The sequence below is a fragment of the Bubalus bubalis genome, chromosome 4 (genome assembly GCF_019923935.1).
Source record: "Bubalus bubalis isolate 160015118507 breed Murrah chromosome 4, NDDB_SH_1, whole genome shotgun sequence".
Taxonomy (NCBI): domain Eukaryota; kingdom Metazoa; phylum Chordata; class Mammalia; order Artiodactyla; family Bovidae; genus Bubalus; species Bubalus bubalis.
Genome location: NC_059160.1, coordinates 11,803,310 through 11,825,208, shown reverse-complemented (window position 1 = coordinate 11,825,208; position 21,899 = coordinate 11,803,310). Strand labels below are relative to the sequence as shown.

At 54.0% G+C, this 21,899-nt stretch overlaps 1 protein-coding gene across 2 annotated transcripts in view; it reads left to right on the top strand.

The window, feature by feature from the left end:
- Nucleotides 1–14,993, top strand: part of WNT5B (Wnt family member 5B) — an 81,672-nt gene extending 66,679 nt beyond the window's left edge. The window contains exons 1-5 of one of the 2 annotated variants that reach the window (XM_044940921.2): nt 1,035–2,055; nt 2,774–2,923; nt 3,931–4,178; nt 9,650–9,942; nt 14,393–14,993. In XM_044940921.2, the coding sequence (XP_044796856.2) occupies nt 2,847–2,923; nt 3,931–4,178; nt 9,650–9,942; nt 14,393–14,851 (1,077 nt within the window). In that variant the 5' untranslated portion in view covers nt 1,035–2,055; nt 2,774–2,846 and the 3' untranslated portion in view covers nt 14,852–14,993. Of the gene's footprint in view, nt 1–1,034; nt 2,056–2,773; nt 2,924–3,930; nt 4,179–9,649; nt 9,943–14,392 lie in introns of those variants that run through there. The other variant, XM_025282950.3, reaches the window with a different exon arrangement.
- Nucleotides 14,994–21,899: the final 6,906 nt, after the last annotated feature.

Genomic DNA, 21,899 nt, shown 5'->3' with positions numbered 1-21,899 from the left:
GCAGGCGCTTGTCCTGTGGGTTGGGGTCCCCAGGCATCACTGCTCTCTGTGTGGACAGCACTCACTCGCCCCTTCCAGGGCAGGGCTGTTGGGTCAGCTCCACCCACTGGGTCTCCTAACTGCACGGGGGTGGACGCAGCCTCTTAGGGAATGAAAACCGGTGGCTGGCAAAGTCCCAGTTCAATTATGTGTCCCTTTGGCTGCGACAGTAATGAGGTCTCAGTAGGGATCCTAGACGTGCACAGAGGGGCCCGTGGGCCCCAGGGCTGCACCCCATCTGTCTACTTGGGGTTCTGGGGGAGGCTTCCCCAGAGGGCCCTACTCAGGATGAACTGACACCCTCACTCTGGGTCTTTGTCCCCACTCAGTCCTTCATCGAGGTTCACTGGACCTGAAGTAGCATGTCCTTGCCTGTTCTGGCTGTGTCTGGCACTTAGGGGCGTGACAGGTACATAGCAGGCCCCCAGGGCACATCTGCTGGATGACTGTGCCGAGTGAATGAAACACCAAATCAGGAGGGTAGAGCAGCTATCTGACCTGGCTCTCTGGGCGGGGTGGGAGTGGGTGTGGCATCCTGCCCTGGACCCCGCCTACTTAACCAGCTCTGCCTTCTATTCCAGCTGGACAGGGCAAGACTCTGCTTCCATTCTGTCCATGCCAAGGAGGCCAGTCATCAACACCTGCGTTTCCTGCCCCTCTACCCTGGAAAGGCAGGGGAGATGACCCCTGGGGGTGGTGTCACCTCTGTCCTGAGGAAAGAATGTGTCCTGAGAGATGCTGTGTGTGTTTTGGGGGTGAAAGTGTTCAATTTCAGGTGCCGCCTATCTGTAAGGTACAGAAAGATGCTAGCACACGTGGTAGGGTCTTTTTTCCCCCCATTTTTAATATCTATATCTAGATATTTAAACTTTTTATCGGAGGATAATTGCTGGTTTCTGCTATACATCACCGTGAATCGGCCACAGGTATACATATATCCCCCCCTCTCTCAAACCTGCTTCCCATCTCCCACCCCATCCCACCCCTCCAGGTTGTCACAGAGCACCGGAAGCATATACGTCACCGTAAGTAAAATAAAACATACACATATATATATTTTAATGAGCCGAGAGTTTGCTGGAGAGCACAGGGTGGCCGAACAGCTGCTTGGTGATTCCTGCCCCGGGTGATTTTTATGAGCCGAGATTAGCAGCTCCAGGGAAGTTTGGCTTTAGCGCCTGTTGCCGGTGGTCAGAGCTGCTCTGCCTCCTGTCCGCAGAGATAGGGCCCCAGTGTGGCCTCGGCTGAACCTGGGGCCTGCAGAGCCCTAGGGGTTTCACAGGGGCCTGATGGTGGTGGGGGGGCGGACAGGCTTGAGAGAGAGGGACCTGGGGATGAGGAGTGTCGCCCGCTAGGAGAGAGAACTCGGCTCTCAGGTGTGGGGACAGGCCTGCTGCAGAGTGGGCGTGGAGGGAGAGGACCCCAGGGAGGGGCGCCCGGCCCTCCAGTCCCCTAGAAGGGCTGGTGGTGGGGTCCAGGGTGTTTGGACAAGGAAACTCTTTGAAACTTCCCTCCCGTCCTGCTCCGGCCCTGGTCCCCTCCCCTCCATAAAGCCATTAGCTTCTGGTGCCGGCCCTATCTCTGCTCCATCTCTGGTCCCAGGCGGGCATTCACAGACCTCCTGCCCTGGGGGACTGGAGGATTTATGGGGCGGGGGAGGGTCGGGGAGGGCGCGAGGTCTGTTAGGAAAGCTGGGTGTGGGGGAGCTGTTAGTGGCCGGCCAGGCCGGATCATTTCCGAGCCGGCTCTGCATGACAAAGGGGCAGGGGCGAGCCCTGGCTTTGATCTGCCCCCCACCCCACGCCGCCCGCCACCTGCCTGTTGGTGTCCCCGCCCCAGCTGGGACCTCCCGAAGAAAAGCCCGGAGGGGGTGGGGACAGCTGTGGCCCAGCACCCCCGGGCCCTGCTCGGCCACCTTCCTCTCCCGGTGGCCCCAGAACAGAAATACCTCCTGGGCTGATGACCCAGAAGCCCTGCCGCCCCCTCCGGGAGAGCCAGGAAGCCCTGCGCTGAGCGGTGAGATGTGTGTGTGAAGTGGGGAGGCTCAGAGTGTAGGAGCCAGGGTTTCATGAAGCTTGGGGTGCTGAGGGGCCTTGAGGTGTGGGTCGTGCCCTGGATGGGTGTTTAGGGAGGAGCAGGGGAGGGGTGCGTTTCCAGAGAGTTCCTCCAGCATCCATGCCGGAGAGGGGGGTGCTGCTGGGGCTCCTGGAAAGCATAGAGGAAGGACGGCTACTAGAGTGGGGATACCACCGCACAGCCCAGGGGCGGCTTTTATATCTCCCGGAGGAGTGGGCTTGAGAAACTGAAACATCCTTGGCTTCTCCTGTCTGTCCTGGTAGACTGGGCTGGGATGTGGAAGACGGGTTTAAAGGAGAATGTGCAAACTGAAAGGGAAGGCTCCTGAGAACCCCATAGAACATTTGCATCCCTGGGTGGGGTGGGCAGAGGGGATGGTCCTGTCTCTGGAGGAGGGCAGGTGCGACACAGCATCCGAGCATCTCTGGCCTGATGTGGAAATGTCTCGTTTTCCTCTCTTTCCTGGTCTCTCGGCTCCCAGTTGCCTTAGGGAGTGGTCCTGAGCAGGGCTCCCCTGCTCCGCCCGCCCCCAGCCAGGGGCAACCCTCGGGTGAGAAGGCCAGGGTGGGAAAGAGCCTGCAGGGAGGCAGGCCTTCCGGGGGAGCAGGGTCTCCTGGTCCATCCCAAACTGATTCTCCCTTCCATCTGTTCCCTCCAGGGAGCCCCGTCTCGGAAGCCGTCGGTCCCCGGGGTCATCCCCGGCCCTGGGGGGGGCGGGGCGCAGGCGGACCATGCCCAGCCTGCCGGCCCTGCTCGCCTTGCTGTTCGCCTGCTGGGCCCCGCTCCGAGCCGCAGCCAGCTCCTGGTGGTGAGTGCGGAGCCGGAGCCCTTCCCAGCCTGGCTCCTCTGGGCGATGGAGGGAGGAGAAGGGACCATTCCTTTATAGAACCCCAGGACACCGGACAGCTCTTCCTCTCTCTCTCCAGCCCCAGAGTTAACATGACGGCTCCCAGAGGATGAAGGATTAGTTCATCTGGCTTCTCTGGTCCTGGCTACAATCCCTTCTCCATGTCCGCGCCCCCCCTCCACCGCCCCCATCTCCACGGCTTGTTAGAAATAGCTCTTTTGTTGTTATAGGATCAATAAGAATATTGATTTTTTTTCCTTCTGCTGGTGAGGGCAAGGAGACTAGGGTTCCCGGTTTATAAGTCTGAAAACCCGCATGAGGGATTGACGGGACCACGTGTGGCTTCCTTTTGTGTTTTTAAGATGACTGTCATTGCTAGGTGCAGAGGGAAACGGCAGGCACCCCCCACCCCACCCCTGTTTGGTCTGGGCTCTGCTCTCATCTTGCTCAGCTGGCAGATCCACAGCTCAGCATTTTATTCTATGAGCCAGGGGAGAGCCCTAGAGGGTGGGCTCAGGGGCTGTGGGGGTGAGCAGGAAGTGAGAACTTTGAGAGTATCTGGCCCTGTATGTAAATCAGATTCTACTTTAAGGCCTAAGGGGAATTCTCTTTGAAGGCCTCGGTTGCTTTCCTCACACTTCGCACACTCGGGCCACAGTGGCCTCAACACTCCTGCACAGAACCCTACGTCCACCCTGCATACTCTCCCCACTCTCCTAAAGGCTGCTCCCATCGCTGAGCGCCCTTCCCCCTCTGGTCACTTGGATCTAAATGCTCAAGGCGGTCTCAGGCATTCCGCGTCTCGCATGTCGCCTGCATCTGTGCCTCTGTTTCCCTTTGAAGGCAGGAACTCGGTACTAACTCTGCTTCCCAAGCCTTTGGCTCAGGGCCCATCCTCCGGGAGCGGGTGGAGCTCCGGGCCTGCTGCTGCGCCGGCCCGTGCGCTCACCCTGGCCCTCTGGCTGCAGGTCCTTGGCGATGAGCCCGATGCAGAGACCCGAGATGTTCATCATCGGGGCCCAGCCCGTGTGCAGCCAGCTCCCGGGGCTGTCCGCCGGCCAGAGGAAGCTGTGCCAACTCTACCAGGAGCACATGGCCTACATCGGGGAGGGCGCCAGGACGGGCATCAGGGAGTGCCAGCATCAGTTCCGGCAGCGCCGGTGGAACTGCAGCACGGTGGACGACGCCTCTGTCTTTGGGAGAGTCCTGCAGATCGGTGAGCGGGGCGGGCGGGGCCCACGGGCAAGGAGGGCGTCTCCAGTGGCGGGTGGTCAGCTGGCCCTCAGTTTCCCACCCAGCGGGCGAGGCCTCGAGCTAGGGGTCAGGGTCCGGGTCCGCGTTGAGTCTGAGCACGTTGAGAAGCCCACTCACCACCAGGGCCCCAGTTTCAGCTCCAGGGCCTCCTCCGGAGCTGTGGACAGAGAACACAGAATTGCAGCCCTGAGCGTCTACAGAGTTTCCTCTCTTCCTTTCGGACTCAGAGAGAGAGGCTTTGGGTCAGATTGGCGGTGGCTGTCATTAATCCAACCCGGATCCAGTCCTGGCCTTTTCATTTGAAAGAGAATGTGTGTGAAAGTGGGGGATGGGCAGACTGAAGGAGGAAGATGAACGCCCACCCGCCACTCCCTGAAGCCCTCCGCCTCCCCCCAACCTGGATTCCCACATCTCCCTCTCCAGCTCCTGGCCCAAGATTCTTTGGCTGCCCCATTGCTTAGATGGAGGTGTGATCTGGGGTCTAATTGTTTTAGGTCCTTTTGAAATGCAGTCCTCCCCTCCCTGGCAAGAAATTGAGAAATCCGGCCGTATTCTACTGGCTCTTATCCTCAGAGCCATAAAAGAAAGGTGTTAGAGCCTCAGGTCCCAGCTCACATTCTCCCAGAACAGCTTTCCTCTAAGGGCGACTTTCTGGAGTCCCCCTATGCTGCGTTTCTGGCAGGCAGTGAGCAGGGCAGCTCAGGCTTCTCTGTGCCTCTGTTGTGGAGTCCCTGCACCTGGCCCACATGGAGAAAGTGAGGTTGGGGAAGCACACTTGGAACCTTGCTTCTCTTTTGAATATCAGCTTGAGGTCTGTGAAAGGAAAGCTCATGAGTTCCTGTAACCCTCCTACTGGGCAACTTTCCCAAAAGAATGGACCTGGGGGTCAGGCGGGGTTCATTCATAGTTTATCCTTGTTCAGTCACTTCGTCGTGTTCGACTCTTTGCGACCCCATCGATTGCAGCACACCAGGCTTCTCTGTCCTTCACTATCTCCTGGAGTTTGCTCAAACTCATGTTCATTGAGCCAATGATGCCATCAGCTTCTGCATCAGTCCTTCCAATGAATATTCAGAGCTGAGTTCCGTTAGGATTGAGTGGTTTGATCTCCTCGAAGTCCAAGGCACTCTTTATCAGTTCTTCTCAAATAGTCATTTCGTCCTGGTGGGTATCTGGGTCAGCCGTTCTCCCTGCCCACTGTATCTCAGGTGAGGAAACTAGAATGGCCCAGGTATGTTGCAGGCCAAAATCTTGGCTTTGTCTGCCCACCAAAGCTGTATAAAAAATAGAGAGACAGAGTTTGGAGGAAATAGGAAGGCGGCTTTAATTCTCAGCCGGCAGAGAGGGGGACACAGTAGGCTCATACCTCAAGAATTATGCCCCCACATCAATTTGTCTTCCTTGCAAAAGGTAAAGAGAGAGGCACCCCATAGTCACTGCCAGGGAACTAGTGTTTCTTTGGGACCAAGTGAATGCCTAACATTGGCCAGATTCTGTTCAGTTCATGTAGTTTTGTCATGTCACGTGAAGACCAAAAAAGTGAGGCTTTGCTTTAGAGAAGAAGGGGTGTTTGGGACCACAATCTCTGTGGAGTGTGCCGGTTTGCATGGGGAGGGCTTCCCAGGTGGTACTAGTGATAAAGAACCCGCCTGCCAGTGCCGGAGAGGTAAAAGACATAAGTTTGATCCCTGGGTCGGGAAGATACCTGGAGAAGGGAATGGCTACCCACTCCAGCATTCTTGCCTGGAGAAGCCCACTGACAGAGGAGCCTGGCGGGCTGCAGTCCAGGGGGTCGCAAAGAGTTGGACACAAGTGAGTGATTTAGCACACACGCTTTCACCAATGAAAGCGGACACCAGTCTCTGTGCCCTGTTCTGTCACAAACGGAACCCTTCTGTTGTCCTTGTTGTCACTGTCCCCTTCTGCACCTTCCCTGCAGGCTTATGCTGCCTGGGAAGGTGGGCGGAGGCTGGGTTCTCCTGGCCCTCTCCCTATGTCTGGTGTGGAACCTCCCCTTAGAGCCACTGCGAGCATCCACCACCAGAGGGCAGCAGAGCGCCCCAGAGGGCACCAGGCCCCTCACCTGGAGGCACCTACCGGGTGGCTGGGCAGCTGTGGGACAGAGGGCGTGATGTTGTCCTGCTGTCTCCCTGTTGGCTGGAGATGCACCATCTCTCAGGAGTTCCATGGCCGCTGGTTTATCAGCCTTTATCCTCTGAATTGTTTCACACATGGGCTTCCTTGGTGTCTCAGATGGTAAAGAATCTGCCTGCAGTGCAGGAGAACCAGGAGAATCCCGTGGACAGAGGAGCCCGGTGGGCTACGGTCCACAAGGGTCGAAAAAAGTCAGACACACCTGAGCAACTAAGCACACACACAGAGATGTCCCCACACTGCTCATCCTCTCCGAAGTCCCCAGTTACCTGCTCGCTGAGAGCAGCATGAGGTCTGTTCTGAGGCTCACCTGAGGCTCGCGTGCTGCCCCAGTAGGGCGGGGTTGCCTGCACTCCAGGCCCAGTGATGCTCCAAAACAAAGGAGGCAGAGTGACCGGAAGATATGCCAAGCGGATTCACTGGTGGGTGATTCACCAGCTACATGGTGGGCTGGGACCCTCAGAGCCCTGGTGTCTGCAGTAAACGCTCAGCTGCAGAAACATTGTTTTTAAAGGCAGTTCTGAGAAGGGTGACTCAGCTCTGCAAAGTGTGTTTACTAAAAAAAAAAAAAAGGAAATCAGACATATGTAACTTGGAAAAGAGAAAACATAAAAGGCATATTCGTTGTTTTCAAATACTGAAAGGCTGTCAGATGGAGGAGGGATTAGCTCCAGCAGAGGGAAGTGGTAGGAAGTCATCTTTCAGCTTGTTCTGGGAAAGAACATTCTGGTGATTAGTGTCATTTAACACAGACAGACTGGGTGGCCTTGGGAACCCAACATGATTCTCCAAGTGTTAGTGCTAAATGCTCAGTCGTGTCCGAACTCTTTGTGACCCCATGGACTATAGCCTGCCAGGCTCCTCTGACCAGGGGATTCTCCAGGCAAGAATACTGGAGTGGGTTGCCGTTCCATTTTCTAGGGGATCTTCCCGACCCAGGGATCAGACCCAGGGATCAAACCCAGGTCTCCTGCATTGCAGGCAGATTCTTTACCATCTCAACCAGGGAAGGCCCCGATTCTCCAAGGCAGGTTGTAAAAGCAATGCTCCTGACAAAGTGTAGGTCTGGTCCAGCTTCAGATGGTATCTGTCCTGGGATGCCAGGTAGGGTGTCAAGGCCTGTTTTAAGAAGATTTCTCAGACATGACCCCCTCAAAGGGGGATCTAGGCCCCCACCTCCCAAAGAGTTCTTGGCCATCTTACCATCCTGGGAGCTGACACAGTCTGATTCCCTAGACCCATAGATCCTGACTCTGGCCGAAGTTCACAGGGGCTCAAATGTCAGTCCCAATCACTGGTCCCCGTGTGGCTTCCTGTATCACCTGGCTTTCCTGGTGCTGTTCTACTCCATATCTGACCAGAAGTCGGCCCCTGCTTAAAGGAGCAAAACTGATTTGCCCCGTGTGTTCTGGTGGCAAACTTCACTGTGTCCTGCCTGACCATCCAGAAGTAGGGCCAGGTGGGAGATCACACTGGACGTAGCAGTGACCTCAGACCGCCTGTCTCACCACCTGCCAAGACAAGGTTATGGGATGGCCATCTTTGACCCTGGAGGCTCGGAAGTGGGGGACATGGGGAGCAAAGGATCTGCCCAATTAAAAAAAATATATTTTTTTTAAAAGGGACTTCCTTGGTGATCCAGTGGTTAGGGCTTCATGCTTCCACTTCAGGGGGCACAGGTTTGATCCCTGGTCAGGGAACTAAGATCCTGTGTGCAATGCACTGCAGCCAAAAAGAAGAAATAATTTTTTTTTAATTTTCAAAAATGTTAATTATTCCATGTCTGGGTCCATACAAGTATGATTTATTATTTCTCATAATGATTTTTACTGAATATAATGCACATTCCGTACAACACAGCATTTTAAAGTGTACAGTTCAATGTATATTCAGCAGGCTGTACAGCCAGGCAGGATGTTGTCATAGCCCTATGGAGACACCATACTCCTGTTCGTGGGCGTGCTCCATGTCTTCTCCCTCCTCCCCGAACCCCAGACAACACTCATCTTTCTGTCTGTATGAAAGTTCATACTGTGGACATTTCATATCAATGGGGCCATACAATATGTAGCCTTTTGTGTCTGTCCAATGCAGGATACCAAATGTGAAGTGGTCACTTCCCGTTACTACCTCAAGGTTCATCCATGCTGTAGCCTGTCCCCAGCACCTCATTACTTTTTATGGCTGAATACTATTTCACTGCATGTACAATACCACCTTCCGTTTACCCATTCATCTGTGTCATTGATGGCCATTATAGGTTGTTTCCACCTTTTTAGATGGTATCAATAATGCTGTGATGAAGATTCAGGTAGAGGTTTTTCTGTGCACACATGTTTCCGTTTATCTTGGTTATATTCTTAGGTGTTGGGGTTGCTGGGTCACGTGGTAATTCTATGTTTAACCTTTTGAGGAGCTGCCAGACTGTTCTCCAAAGCAGCTGCACCATCAGACGTTCCCACCAGCAGCACATGAGGGTTCCGGTTTTTCCATGTCCTCATCAACTTGTCACTAGTCGCCTTTAGGATGATAGCCTTCCTCGCGGGTGTGAAGTGATGTCCTGTGGTTTTGATTTGCATGTCTCTGGTGGCCGAGTATTATTTTTATAAGCATTTTCATTGAAGTAGAGCATACATCATACATACGGCCCTTTAAATGGCTCGCTGTAGCAATGGATTCTTTACAGGAAATGATCTGGATGTTTAGAGAGACTGTGCCGAGCGTCTATGCCCCAGCGCTGTCGGGTCGGAGGCAGTGGGGACCTTGGAGACAGAGGGAAGCGGCTGGGATGATTCTGGTCGTTGTGATCCTGGCTCACTTCTACTCCTGGTCTTGGCTGCTGTTTAGCTAGGGGATGCAGCTGTAGACAGCTGTGTGAGTTTACCTTGGTGATGCAGCCACAGACAGACAGATGTGTGACTCGTGGAGGGTGAGAAGCAGGTCTGTGAGGGAGAGATGAATGCCAGGTTGGAGTCGCGCTGCAGGTTCCGTGATCCCTACTCAGTCTCCTTCCAGCTGGTCCACAAATGTGTTAATCCCACTCTCTGGTCCATTCAGGCCAGCCTGATAGGAAGGTGCCAGTGGGTAAAGTTATCCAGATGGGATGAGGTGCTGGCTGGGGCTGAAGGGAAACTTGGGTTCTTGGTCCAGGTGCTTTCTAACCCTGGAGCCTTGGCAGTGGGAGATGCCCTGTTCCCGGTGCGGGCCAGGGCGGTGGGGGGTGTGTGTTGGGGGGAGGGCCTCACCTCTCCCCTTGTCTGTCTGCCCCTCTGTCTGCAGGGAGCCGGGAGACGGCCTTCACCTACGCCGTGAGTGCGGCCGGGGTGGTGAATGCCATCAGCCGCGCCTGCCGTGAGGGCGAGCTGTCCACCTGCGGCTGCAGCCGGGCCGCACGGCCCAAGGACTTGCCCCGGGACTGGCTGTGGGGCGGCTGCGGCGACAACGTGGACTACGGCTACCGCTTTGCCAAGGAGTTCGTGGACGCCCGCGAAAGGGAGAAAAACTTCGCCAAGGGCTCGGAGGAGCAGGGCCGCGTGCTCATGAATCTGCAGAACAATGAGGCAGGCCGCAGGGTAAGCGATCCCGCCTCACGCGTACCTGGAGGGTGGGCTCTGCCCCCTGTGCACCTGGGCAGCTTGCTGGCCACCGGGACATAGGCAGTGACCATGTAATCCCCCTCCCCACGAGCACCCAAACTTTAGACCCCCCCAAGCCCATACACACCCAGATGGAGGACCCTACCTGCCCCACACACACCTACACCATCGGCTGTACCTGGGCTGTGCTGCCCGCTGCTGCATGGTCCAGGAAGAGATGAGTCTGACCACGGAGATTCTTGCCTGTGCGTGTGCTTTAACCTGAGTGGAAGTGCAGAAGGTGGCCACCCTTTGAAGGCCCAGGCTCATCAATCTCATATAAGATGCAAGGGCTTCCGAGCCTCAATTTCAGTGGCAAGTAACACATAGGTTTCGGGGAGCTGGCTTTATCGTATGTGCAGAGCACCCTGGGGCGCTAGGCTTCCTGAACGGCTGCTGGAGAGTTCTGTGCCCATCCGCTGTACTTCTCAGGGAGCCCCCAGCCTCCGGGCACATGGCCTGCTCCTCTTTCCCGGGCAGTGTCTGCTCTGTCGGGGCTAGAGGGCTTGCTCAGCTGGAAGCTCTGTCTTTTGCTGGTCAGGTGTCCACTGTGCATCCAGGTCCCCCTGGAGAGAGGTGTGAGGCCTGAGTGCTGGGTGGCAGGAGACCCTTCTGCTCCCTGACCTCTCAGGAAAGCACACAGACCTTGCTCCGGGAGAGCTGTCCACACCCAGGTCCATGTCAAACCCAGGTTTGGGGCCTGGCAAGGTTCTTCACGAGACCAAAGATGAGCCAGTGAAAAAAAAAAACAGGACCAGCAGTTTCTGGAGGAGAAATAAATTCAGAAATTTAATGTTGGTTCATTGATGATTCAATAATAGGATATGGATATATTTCTTAAAAAGTGTTTCTATGTTAAATTAAAAAAAAATTAACTCATGTTTCATAGGAGCACATGTCAAACAGAGGGACTGGACCTGCCTCTCATGTGACTTGGGGTCCCTGGTCTTGGTAGGATGCAGTACCCGCATGTACACTTAGCACCGTCACTATCTGACATCGGGATTAGACTTGGTCATTGCCCAGCATCATCTCTGCAGAGTCCGTGTTCAGAGTGCTGTCTAGCCAGGCGTGGGTGCCCGTCTGTGGTGAGTCAGGAGTCCAGGCCGCAGCTCTGGCCTGTGAACCTGGGCTCAGAGACCAGTGCTGTTCGGCTCCGCCAGCCGTTTGTGAAGCTTCTTCCATCTGCTCCACCTCCTCTCTGTTTGCCAGTCTTTGGGCGTCTAACCTGGTTGATAAAAAGAAACAAACAAAAAAAAAGGTTAAGGTTTCACCTTGTCTCCTAAATGCCCAAATTCTACCCATTTTTTAGGATCCCAGTAAATACCACCTGCAGGTGTTGTGCTAGTTGCTCAGTCGTGTCTGACTTTGCGGCCCCGTGGGCCCACCAGGCTCCTCTGTCCATGGGATTCTCCAGGCAAGAACACTGGACTGGGTTGCTAATCCCTTCTCTAGGGGATCTGCCCGACCCAGGGATCGAACCCTGGTCTCCTGCATTGCAAATAGATTCTTTACTGTCTGAGACACCAAGGAAGCCCAGTTGCCTTCCACCATCTTCGCATCCCCTGTGCTCCGTGGTATCTGTGTCTGGAGGGCAGTGGAACCTTTCAGACGTGCTTCCTGTTCCTCGCCATCTCAGCTGCAGCTCCCAAGGACCGGGGGCCCTGGGCCCTCTGCTCTTCTCTTTAGCGAGTGGGCGCACGTGACAGAGGAAACTCCCCTGGGCCTCCTAGCAAGAGTTCACAGGGAGGAAGGTTTTCCTTCTCTGACTCTGTTGCAGAGGCAGAGGGGACCAGGCGTCTACCCTCATCCGGTCTTGTCTGTCGAATCTTGACCCCACTTCTGCTGGCTCCTCATTTCATCACCCTTAATTGTTTGTTTGCTTTTTCCAGCCCTTATCTCTGCTGCGCCTTCCATCTGCCCTTCCCACACCCTCCCTGGCTTCCTCCGTCTGCTCCCCGTCTTTGGGCCCCCATCCTGTAGGCTCCATACCTTTTCACAACACTTTATCTCTCACTGGCCTCCATCTGCTCCAGGTGGGGAACTTCTGTCTCTCTCGAGTTCTCATCCCACCTCCGAGGAGCAGGCCTCCTCCATCCATCACCTCCCACGTCCTCACACCTACACAGAACCTTCCTCAGGAAGGACTGAGTACTGGCAGGGATGGGAAAGTCCCTGGACTGCTATTTTACAACTGGATTTTTTTTTTTTTTAAAGTAGGATCTGAGATCTTGGTGCAATGTAAACCTCAGGGACACTTTGCGAGAAATTTCTCTTGCCTTTGAGAACCTCCAGTGGCCCCATTTTACATACTGAAGGCCAGAGCAGTGGGTTGATACCGCCTTGTCCCTGCAGGGCCTCTGAGCATTTTCTAGATGAAAACTGCCCCATCCTTGTGACATCCTGCCAGTAACTGAGCTTGGCCACACTGTTACACGTGAAAGAGGGGTAGGGGGCTCTGCTGGGGCAAGATAGAGCACTAAGAAAAACTTAAAAACATGCTATTGCTTTTTCAGTTACCAGGAAGGCCAAAATCCCCTCCCCCTTCTCTTGCAAGAGGCGCGTCTATATATGAGCAACAGTGAAATATGTAAACTACAGGCATTATTGTCTCTGTGATGTCTTTCTTCCTAGAGGAAGGAGAATGAACATGTGAATAGCAAGGCTCAGTGGCGCCCTCCCTTCTAGATTTGTTTTACTGAAATTCCTGTCCCTCCCCTGGAGGCTTCCCGACTCTCTTTCCCCAAATCCCCCTGAGTGTTTGCTCCCCGCGGAGATAGATGCTATCCTACCTTCTCCCCCACTCACTTAGGGCAGGTACACAGCTTTAGGCCCTTAATGTTTCCTCTTAGTCCTAACAGCGCCGGGTGCTGGAAGTCCCTCTCCAAACCGAGGACCATTTCCAGGGAATGTCAGGCTCCAGCTCAGACCCAGGGGATCGGAGCCAGAGGGTGACTGCAGGCGTTGTCTTTGAAGTGTCTGTAGGAATGGGGGGTCACTTCTGCCTTCAAGCCACCAGCCAAGTGCTCGGGGAGGGCCTGCCCGCCTTCTCCATCCTAAACCCTTTTTAAGCTCCAAGGTTGGGGTGTACTCCCTCCTAGGTGGTCCTCAATGTCTCCACCCTAAGACAGTGGGGGTAGTCCTGCACCAGAAAAAAATCGGGAGGAGTCCAGGCAGTCGTAATATGAGCTGATGGTATGGAAGCTCTTGCTCGCACCTGCAGTGGTCCCTGCCGAATAAAGACACAATCTGGGGACCCTTGAAAAGAAAGCTGAGAGGAGCCCTTGACAAATGAGTCCTGCCTGCATCGGTGACAATAGCCGTGGCAGAAGAAAATGTTGGGCGGCGGACCTGCATCTTTATCCCACCATCTGCACTTCTGGGACGGCTGCCAGGGCCGCTGGACACAATGCGTCCGTATGCTTTCGCTGAAAAGCACTTTGTGAGCAGCTTTCTGGTCCGCTCCTGCTTTTCCCTTTGGGTCTGGGGTAGCCCACGTTCAGTCTCCTCCCGCTGCTGTGGTTCAGTGACTTCTGGGTGGGTTTGTTTTCTCAGAATCGCCCTCCCCCGATCCATTGTCCCGTGGCAGAGGGCCCGCCCCACTTCCCCCCGTGGCAGCCACTCCCAGGGGGTGTCTTGTCACAAGTGTGCTGTGGTTTATGGGGAGGTGCCCGACGGCTCTGCAGAGCTAATGACCCACTTAACCCAGAAAAGGGGAGCGTTTAATTCCTGGGGGACTTGGCAGAATTGGTGGCCAGACAGGGTCTCTGTTGTAGGCTCCTGGTACAGCTGATTCTTTTTTTTCTGTCTTGGACTCTGTATTAGGTAGAAGCTGGATTCATTTTGTTGGTTTTTATTTGTTTGAGACATTGATCAAGATAGAAATATCTTTTTTTCTTCCCCTGCTGGTAACTATGACACATTTTAAGTATTAAGAGTTGGATAACACAGAAAGGAGCTTCCCTGGTGGCCCTGCCAGCCAATGTAGGAGATGCAGAAGACGCGGGTTCGATCCCTGGGTTGGGGAGATCCCTTGGAGGAGGAAATGGCAGCCCACTCCAGTATTCTTGCCTGGGAAACCCCGTGGACAGAGGAGCCTGGCAGGCTGCAGGCTATGGGGTCGGACATGACTGAGCGACCAAACAGCAGCAAAGTCGAAAGGGCAAGTGCCGTTCTGGAAGTAGATCAGATGTGGGTATCGCCTCCCTGCAGTTTTCTATGTGCTACTGCTAAGGAGAGACCTTTGGACGCGGCTGGAGAACCTGCGCCTCTGCACACGCCCACCCCACCAGCCCCCGCCTGCACTCGCCCTGTGGCGACCCCAGCTGGCCTCTGGGCATCTCTTGTTGGGATGTTCTTCTCATCCTCTTCTCTCTCCCCTCCGCAGGCCGTGTACAAGACCGCAGACGTGGCCTGTAAATGCCACGGCGTCTCTGGGTCCTGCAGCCTCAAGACCTGCTGGCTGCAGCTGGCCGAGTTCCGCAAGGTGGGGGACCAGCTGAAGGAGAAGTACGACAGCGCGGCCGCCATGCGCATCACCCGCCGCGGAAAGCTGGAGCTAGTCAACAGCCGCTTCAAGCCGCCCACCCCTGAGGACCTGGTGTACGTGGACCCCAGCCCGGACTACTGCCTGCGCGACGAGAGCACGGGCTCGCTGGGCACGCGGGGCCGCCTGTGCAACAAGACGTCCGAGGGCCTGGACGGCTGTGCGCTCATGTGCTGCGGCCGCGGCTACGACCAGTTCAAGAGCGTGCGGACCGAGCGCTGCCACTGCAAGTTCCACTGGTGCTGCTTCGTCCGCTGCAAGAAGTGCACGCAGGTCGTGGACCAGTTCGTCTGCAAGTAGCGGGGCTGCCGCCCGCTCCTCCGAGCCGGGCCCGGAAGTCTATGGGATATAAATCTATATAAATATATTTTATATTTGTATAAAGGAAAGGCTGGATGGTAAATAATTAAAAGAAGACAACAGAAAGGAGAAACTTATTTAAGAGATGCTGGAGATCTTTGAGGATTGGGGGTCTCTGCTCCCAGTGGGTGGGACACGGGCTTTGTCTCCTGCCCTGGCGGGGCCTCTCTAGAGGTGGGGGCTTGGGAATGTCCACGGTCTACCCAACGAGGCCTTGAGGACAGAGAGGGTGCTTGGAGGGAGAAGTGGATGGCATCTGGAGTCCTTGTTGGGTGGGTGACGGCCCTGCGACCCTGGCTGCTAAGCCAGGCAGCCCCTTGGATGGTGACGGGAACTCAGCCTCACCCCTGGTACCTTCTGGGTCTCCAGCAGAACACCAACCGGTTCCGTGAGAGGCCCAGTGCCTTCTCACATATTCGTCTGTATGTGCTTGCAGAATCCACAGTTACAGGAAAGAGGACAGGCCCCTTGTCACCTCTGATGGCCGGACCAGCTCCTCCCCTGACTCTGGGGCCCGTATTTCCAGCGAGAGATTTTCTTACTCCAGGGTTCACGGGCTCCCCCCTTGGCTCCCACAGCACCTGTGCCTGAGCTGCAGAAAGCCAGGTGGTGCGCAGTCAGGTGGTCACACCGGGCTCCCGAACCACTGGGAGCAGACGCTCTGATACTTCCATTGGCCCTCCTTGTCCAGGGAGGCCGGGGCAGGCCGGGGCCAGCTCCTGGCATGGGCTCGGCTCTGCCCCGGATATAGTTCCCTCAGACATTAAACACCCTCCACTGAAGCTTCTATCTCTTTCCTTATTTGGATACGTTTCCTCAAAAACCTGCTGCACGGGGCACACACACACGAGGGTGAGGAGACGGGGATCATTCAGAGCCCTGGTCTGGGTGAGAGGGCCAGGGGATGTCGTGAGAATTAATAAGGTGATGCATGTATGCCCGCCCCCCCACAAAGGCAACTCAGGGATCAACCATGGCTGTTAACTCTGCTGTTCTGAACGGAACTCAGAGATTGGAGGTGAAACCTCACATTTGGCCCCTCTTCCCCGTTTTACCTCCCATCCATCCTCCTGGGCTCTTGGATTTGCACGGGTGATGGGGATGCTCTCTGCTGGCTTCTCTGTGTCACCATGTCCAGTCCAGGGGCCAAAACTCCAGCTCTGGAGTATCTGCTTGTTGTTTTTCAATCACTCAGTTGTGTCCGACTCTCTGCGACCCACATGAACTGCAGCACGCCAGGCTTCCCTGTCCTTCACTGTCTCCAGGAGTTTGATCAAACTCATGTCCGTTGAGTCAATGATGCCATCCTCTGTTGCCCCCTTCTCCTGCCTTCAGTCTTTCTCAGCATCAAGGTCTTTTCCAGTGAGTCATCTCTTTGCCTCAGGTGGCCAAAGTATTGGAGCTTCAGCTTCAATATTAGTCCTTCCAGTGAATATTCAGGGTTGATTTCCTTTAAGATTGATTGGTTTGATCTTCTTGCAGTCCAAGAGACTCTCAAGAGTCTTCTCCAACACCACAGTTCAAAAGCATCATTTTTTTGGGCGCTCAGCCTTCTTTATGGCCCAACTCTCACATCTATACATGACTACTGGAAAAACCATAGCTTTGACTATACACATCTTTGTTGGCAATGTCTCTGTTTTTTAATACTCTGTCTAGGTTTGTCATGGAGAAGGCAATGGCACCCCACTCCAGTACTCTTGCCTAGAATATCCCATGGGCAGAGGAGCCTGGTAGGCTGCAGTCCATGGGGTCAATAAGAGTCGGATATGACTGAGTGACTTCACTTTCACTTTCATGCATTGGAGAAGGAAATGGCAACCCACTCCAGTGTTCTTGCCTGGAGAATCCCAGAGATGGGGGAGCCTGGTGGGCTGCCGTCTAAGGGGTCGCACAGAGTCAGACACGACTGAAGTGACTTAGCAGCTTAGCAGGTTTGTCATAGCTTTTCTTACAAGGAGCAAGTATCTGGGGCCAGGGAGAATAAGGCAGAGCTCAGGGACTCTAGAAAGGGAGGCAGTTGCTGGGAGAGATGTTGAGCCAGTAGCCACTCAAGACACCGGTTTCATGTTAGAAAAGTTTGTTTCTAGGGAAGGGATGGGGTTGCAGAGTTAACTTGGTTATAAAGAGCAAATGACACTGCAGGTTCTGCCTAAGGGCATCTGTGGTCCCATCTCCTGCTGTGTCTTCAGTACCTAGAGAAGAACCTCCTTTCTTGACACCAAGGGACGTCCAGCTGCGCCCGTAACAGCTCCTCACATGGTCACTCAGATTCCTTTGGTAGACATTTTTAAGAGGAATGGTCCATGAGAGAAGATGTTTAAACCAACTGGCCTACAAAAGATTAAAACCATGTCCTTGGCTTCAGATTGTGTGGTTTGTTCTCAAAGCTGCAAGTGACAGAGACTGATCTGACCCAGCTTAAAGGAGGAAGGTAACATCGGGGTTCAGAGGGATCCTGTGTGCTCCAGACCCTCGGGACCTACCGCCCGGCCCCTCGTGGTGGGAACCCACAGGGTCCGAACTGACAGCCACTGGAAGTCACTCTGACTCTCTCACTGGTCCTTGAGCCAAGTTCCCGGGAGGACCCCTGGCTGGTGCCCCCCACTTCCCCAGGACCTCAGCAGGGGGTTCAGAGTTCATGGAGGTGAGAGAGGCTTCTTTGCTGGTATTTGGATGGGAGGACACACTCCAGCTTGTTGTCTCATGCAGACCCCTAACTGTTGACTCTGGACATGCTCAAGCAAAGTCTGTTATCCATGACATCATGTAATTGTGGGGCCGGTCCTGAGACTTTCCTCAAAGAGGTGAAAACCTAAGCCCAGGCCGAGTGTGAGGGGGGCTCCTGCTCCCTCAAAACCTTCAGGGGTGAGGTGAAGCCTTTCTCTGTCTCGCAGGGTTGAGGGGGTAAAACTGCTCCCAGACTGGACACCGTCTGGGTATCCCCACACGGTGACAAACCTGCTGCCATTCCATCCCAGAATGTAGACTTTTACTCTGAGCTCGATTTGAAGGGTCAGGAGTTCCTGCTAATGATTTAAATATACTTCCTTTTGGGACATCCCTCGCAGTCCAGTGATTAGCGATGGGACATCCCTTGCAGTCCAGTGATTAGCGATGGGCGCTCCGACTGCAGGGGTTCGGGTTCTATCGCTGGTTGGGTGTCAGGTCCTGAGTACTGCATGGCCAAAACCAAATTGTAAAGATACGTCCATTTGAGAAAGAAGAAAAGATTTTTTTAAACAATTAAACAAAAAGCAACAACAAAATAAAGATATTCCCCTTTGAGGGTAATGACTCTACGGTGCCAGCTGCTTCCTTTGCACCCCCTGGCCGGCAGGGCCGGAGTCCTCACCAAGAAGAAACGTCTGGGAGGGATGAGGGTGTCCAGATGTTCCTGTAAATCTCCCAGGGCCCTTGGGAGCAGAGACGGCAAATGTGGAATTTGCCGTCTTCAAATGCCCTGCGGCCGCCTGCTTGCGTCCTTCTGATTGGAGAGCACTCATGGTCCTGCTTTCCCGTCTTGGGCTGAGGACAAGAGGAGCGTTTGTGGACGAGGACGTGAGTCCACTCGCACATGTAAGGGTCTGTGTTCCTTCCTCGGAGGGGACCTGACCTCCATCTCCCTGAGCCACGGCCAGGTCCCCAGCTCCGCGCCTGGCTGCCCTCCTGTCTGGCCACACGGTGGCGCTGTTTCACCAGCTCCAGCCCAGCGTCTGCCACTCACACGTTAGTTCAAAAGCTGGACATGGGGTCCTTGTGCCAGAAACAGACTCTGGGCAGCAGCACAGATGAGTTTTCAATGTTTCATTTGAACACATTTGGGAAGAATTAAGTCAGTGTGATTTTACTAATTCTTTTCCACACTGCGAGACCTCTAGTAGGCGGATGCCCTTCACACATTAAACCCAGCTCTTCTGCAAACAGCCGTCTGTTCCTGGGTGGGGAAGATCCCCTGGAGGAGGACGTGGCAACCCACTCCAGATTCTTGCCTGGAGAATCCCATGGACAGAGCAGCCTGGCGGGGTACAGTCCACAGGGTCACAAAGAGTCGAACGCAACTGGGTGACTAAACACAGCACACAATTCCCCAACCAGGGATCAAGCCCCGTCCCTCGGCAGTGAGAGCTCGGAGTCCCAACCACTGGACCACCAGGGAACTCCCATATTTTACTAATTTGTTAAAAATTGAGTGTGGAAGGAAGATAAGGGGAGTGCCCGGTCTGGCTGGGATGGGCCACCGAGACATGGGTGATGACAGTGGATTTGGAAGTGGCTTGGGTCAGCCTCTGAGCTGGCAGCCAGATGCTCTTCTTGCTTGATGGTCATCATCCCAGAGGTGGGGAGTCACTGTAGTTTCCACAGAGGACTGACTGTACCAGCTGCTTTGCATACATCATCTATAATTCCCTCGGTACCTCCGCAAGGTTGGTGTTATTATCCACAAGTTCCGGATGGGAGGAAAGACTCAGAGAAGCCAAGGAACACCCTCTGACTCACACAGCTGCTGGCTGGTGCTGACTGACTCCAGGGGCCCCTCTGTCTCCTTGGTGGGTTTCTGAGTGATCCTAGGATGTGAAGTAAGAGGGGCCTGTTTCCTTCTGAGCCTCAGATGTGTGCACTGATCTGCCCCTCAGACCACCATGAATTTAGGATGAGGAGGGTGAGCAGGGAAATTTCTTCTGATGGAGGCACAAGGCTTTCCTCAATCTAAGGTAAGAGGACCAGCTGTGCAGGGCTGTGGGCTCAGAGAATCTGCTTTGCACGCAAGGGAGACGGCTGTTTGCAGAAGAGCTGGGGTTAAAGTGTGAAAGGCATCAACCTGGTAGAAGTCAATGTCTAGGCACTCAAAACTGACTCTGCACGAGCGGACAGTGGGCCTTCCTGATAGCATCTCCCCAGGTGGCGCTAGTGGTAAAGAACCCACTTGCCAATGCAGGAGATGTAAGAGACACAGGTTCGATCCCTGGGTCACGAAGATCCCCTTGAGAAGGAAATGGCAACCCACTCCAGTATTCTTGCCTGGGAAATCCCATGGATAGAGGAGCCTGGCGGACTACAGTTTGTGGGGTTGCAAAAGTCAGGCATGACTGAAGTCACACACACACACACACACACACACACATATACACACACACACACAAGAAACTAAACTCAGTACAGTCTGTCCCCAAAGCCTCCTCCTTCGTAAGATGTGTGAACGGATAATAACTTCCTAGACTTGTTTCTAATCTCTGCTGTGGTCAGTTGGACCACTTTGGATGGCCAGATAAGGAGGGCATTTCTTGGAGGCAGACCTGAGCCTTGAGCTTGGTTTCATCATTGGCCCGTCTAGCTTTGGAGAAACGCAGAGGACACTGTGCACTGAAGGGGTGCTCAGATGGTCCCAGTCCAGGGCACAGCAGCCCGAGAGGAGCCTCTGCTGATGCCAGTACCCACACAGCTCTGTGAAGGGCAGAGCTGGCCACTGCATGCCCTCCGCCCACCCTGGCCAGGGGCCAGCCAGCAGAGGCCACCAGCCAGCACGTGGACATCACATTCTCTCTAAAGAAACTGCGGTCACCTCTGCTTCTGCTTCCACCAGTCCTGAGTCTGGCCACAAATTGAGGGCTCTCCCAGATAAAAATTCTGTTAAGTTACAAGTCAGCGTGACCCTGTAAGATAAGGACTTGCTCCTTAACCCCAGAGTCAGACACCAGAATTCCTGTCCGTCTCGGCTTGTGCAAGAGCCCTGGATGCAGCACCAGGATTCCAGGCTTTGGTTTGTTATCCAGTGCTTCCTGCCCCGAGGGGGGCTTTGTGAGGCTCGGCTGCCACAGAAGACAGGCAAGAACTTTGAACGGTGTGCCCACTCCCATTCTTAGCTGTTATTTTAGGTCTGCTGTGAACTGACCCAGTGATCCCTGGCTTGTTTTCTGAGCCCCTTATTGTGTATTCCCAACAAAATGGTTAAAAAACAAAAACGAAAAAAACCAAAACACTCTCTTGGCCAAATAGACTTTTTTTTTTTTTTTGGTAACAGAATCAAAGTGGAAATAAAGGATATCTTTCTAAGCAGAAAGAGGCTATTTGTCACCAGGATAGGTAACTGAGAGTTATAGATTTCACTCCCCAGAGAAGTTTAAGAAAATAAGGGGCACTGAGATGTTTGGGGAACTTTAGTAGCGTCTGGAGACAGGTTGAAAACCAGATACTCCCTGGCGACTCGTTTCAGCTACAGGACTGTGAGGCCTGCCTCCCTCAGGGGAACTAAGCACAACACCAGTAAGGGCTCAGGTTTGGTGCAGAGGATGGGCTAAGTGATCTCAGGCAGTTCCCTTAGCAATAAAACAAGGATCATAATATGTGTTTGTTGCTCAGTCATGTCTGACTCTTTTCGACCCCATGGACTGTGTCCCTTCAGGCTTCTCTGTCCATGGGATTCTCCAGGCAAGAATAGTGGAGTGGGTTGCCATTCCCTTCTCCAGGGGATCTTCCCAACCCAGGGTTTGAACCTGGGTCTCCCACATTGCAGGCAGGTTCTTTACCATCTGAGCCACCATAATATATTTTCTTCGGATAAGATAAAGGCTGTGAAAGCTTTTTGTAAAACATTAAGTCTTATTTTTAAAAATTTTATGATTTTTTTTAAATGCATGTGTAGAAAGTTCACTGCGGCCTAGTTTATTTTTTTATTTATACATTTGGGCTTCACAGTGCGGCATGTAGGATCTTAATTCCCGGATCAGGGATCAAAGCCACGCTTGCTGTGGTTGAAGTCCACAGTTTTAACCACTGGACTCCCAGGGAAGTCCCATAAGGTCTTTTTAAAGACTGAGATATTGGAACATCGAACTTGTATCAAGGCAAGATCAAAGGTAACATGGTTTTTAAAAAGCACACAATTATGACACATAAGATCTTTGGAATCATCTCTCAATCAAAGTTGCGGCTTCCCAGGTGGCTCAGTGGTAAAGAACCTGCCTGCCAATGCAGGAGATGAGGGTTC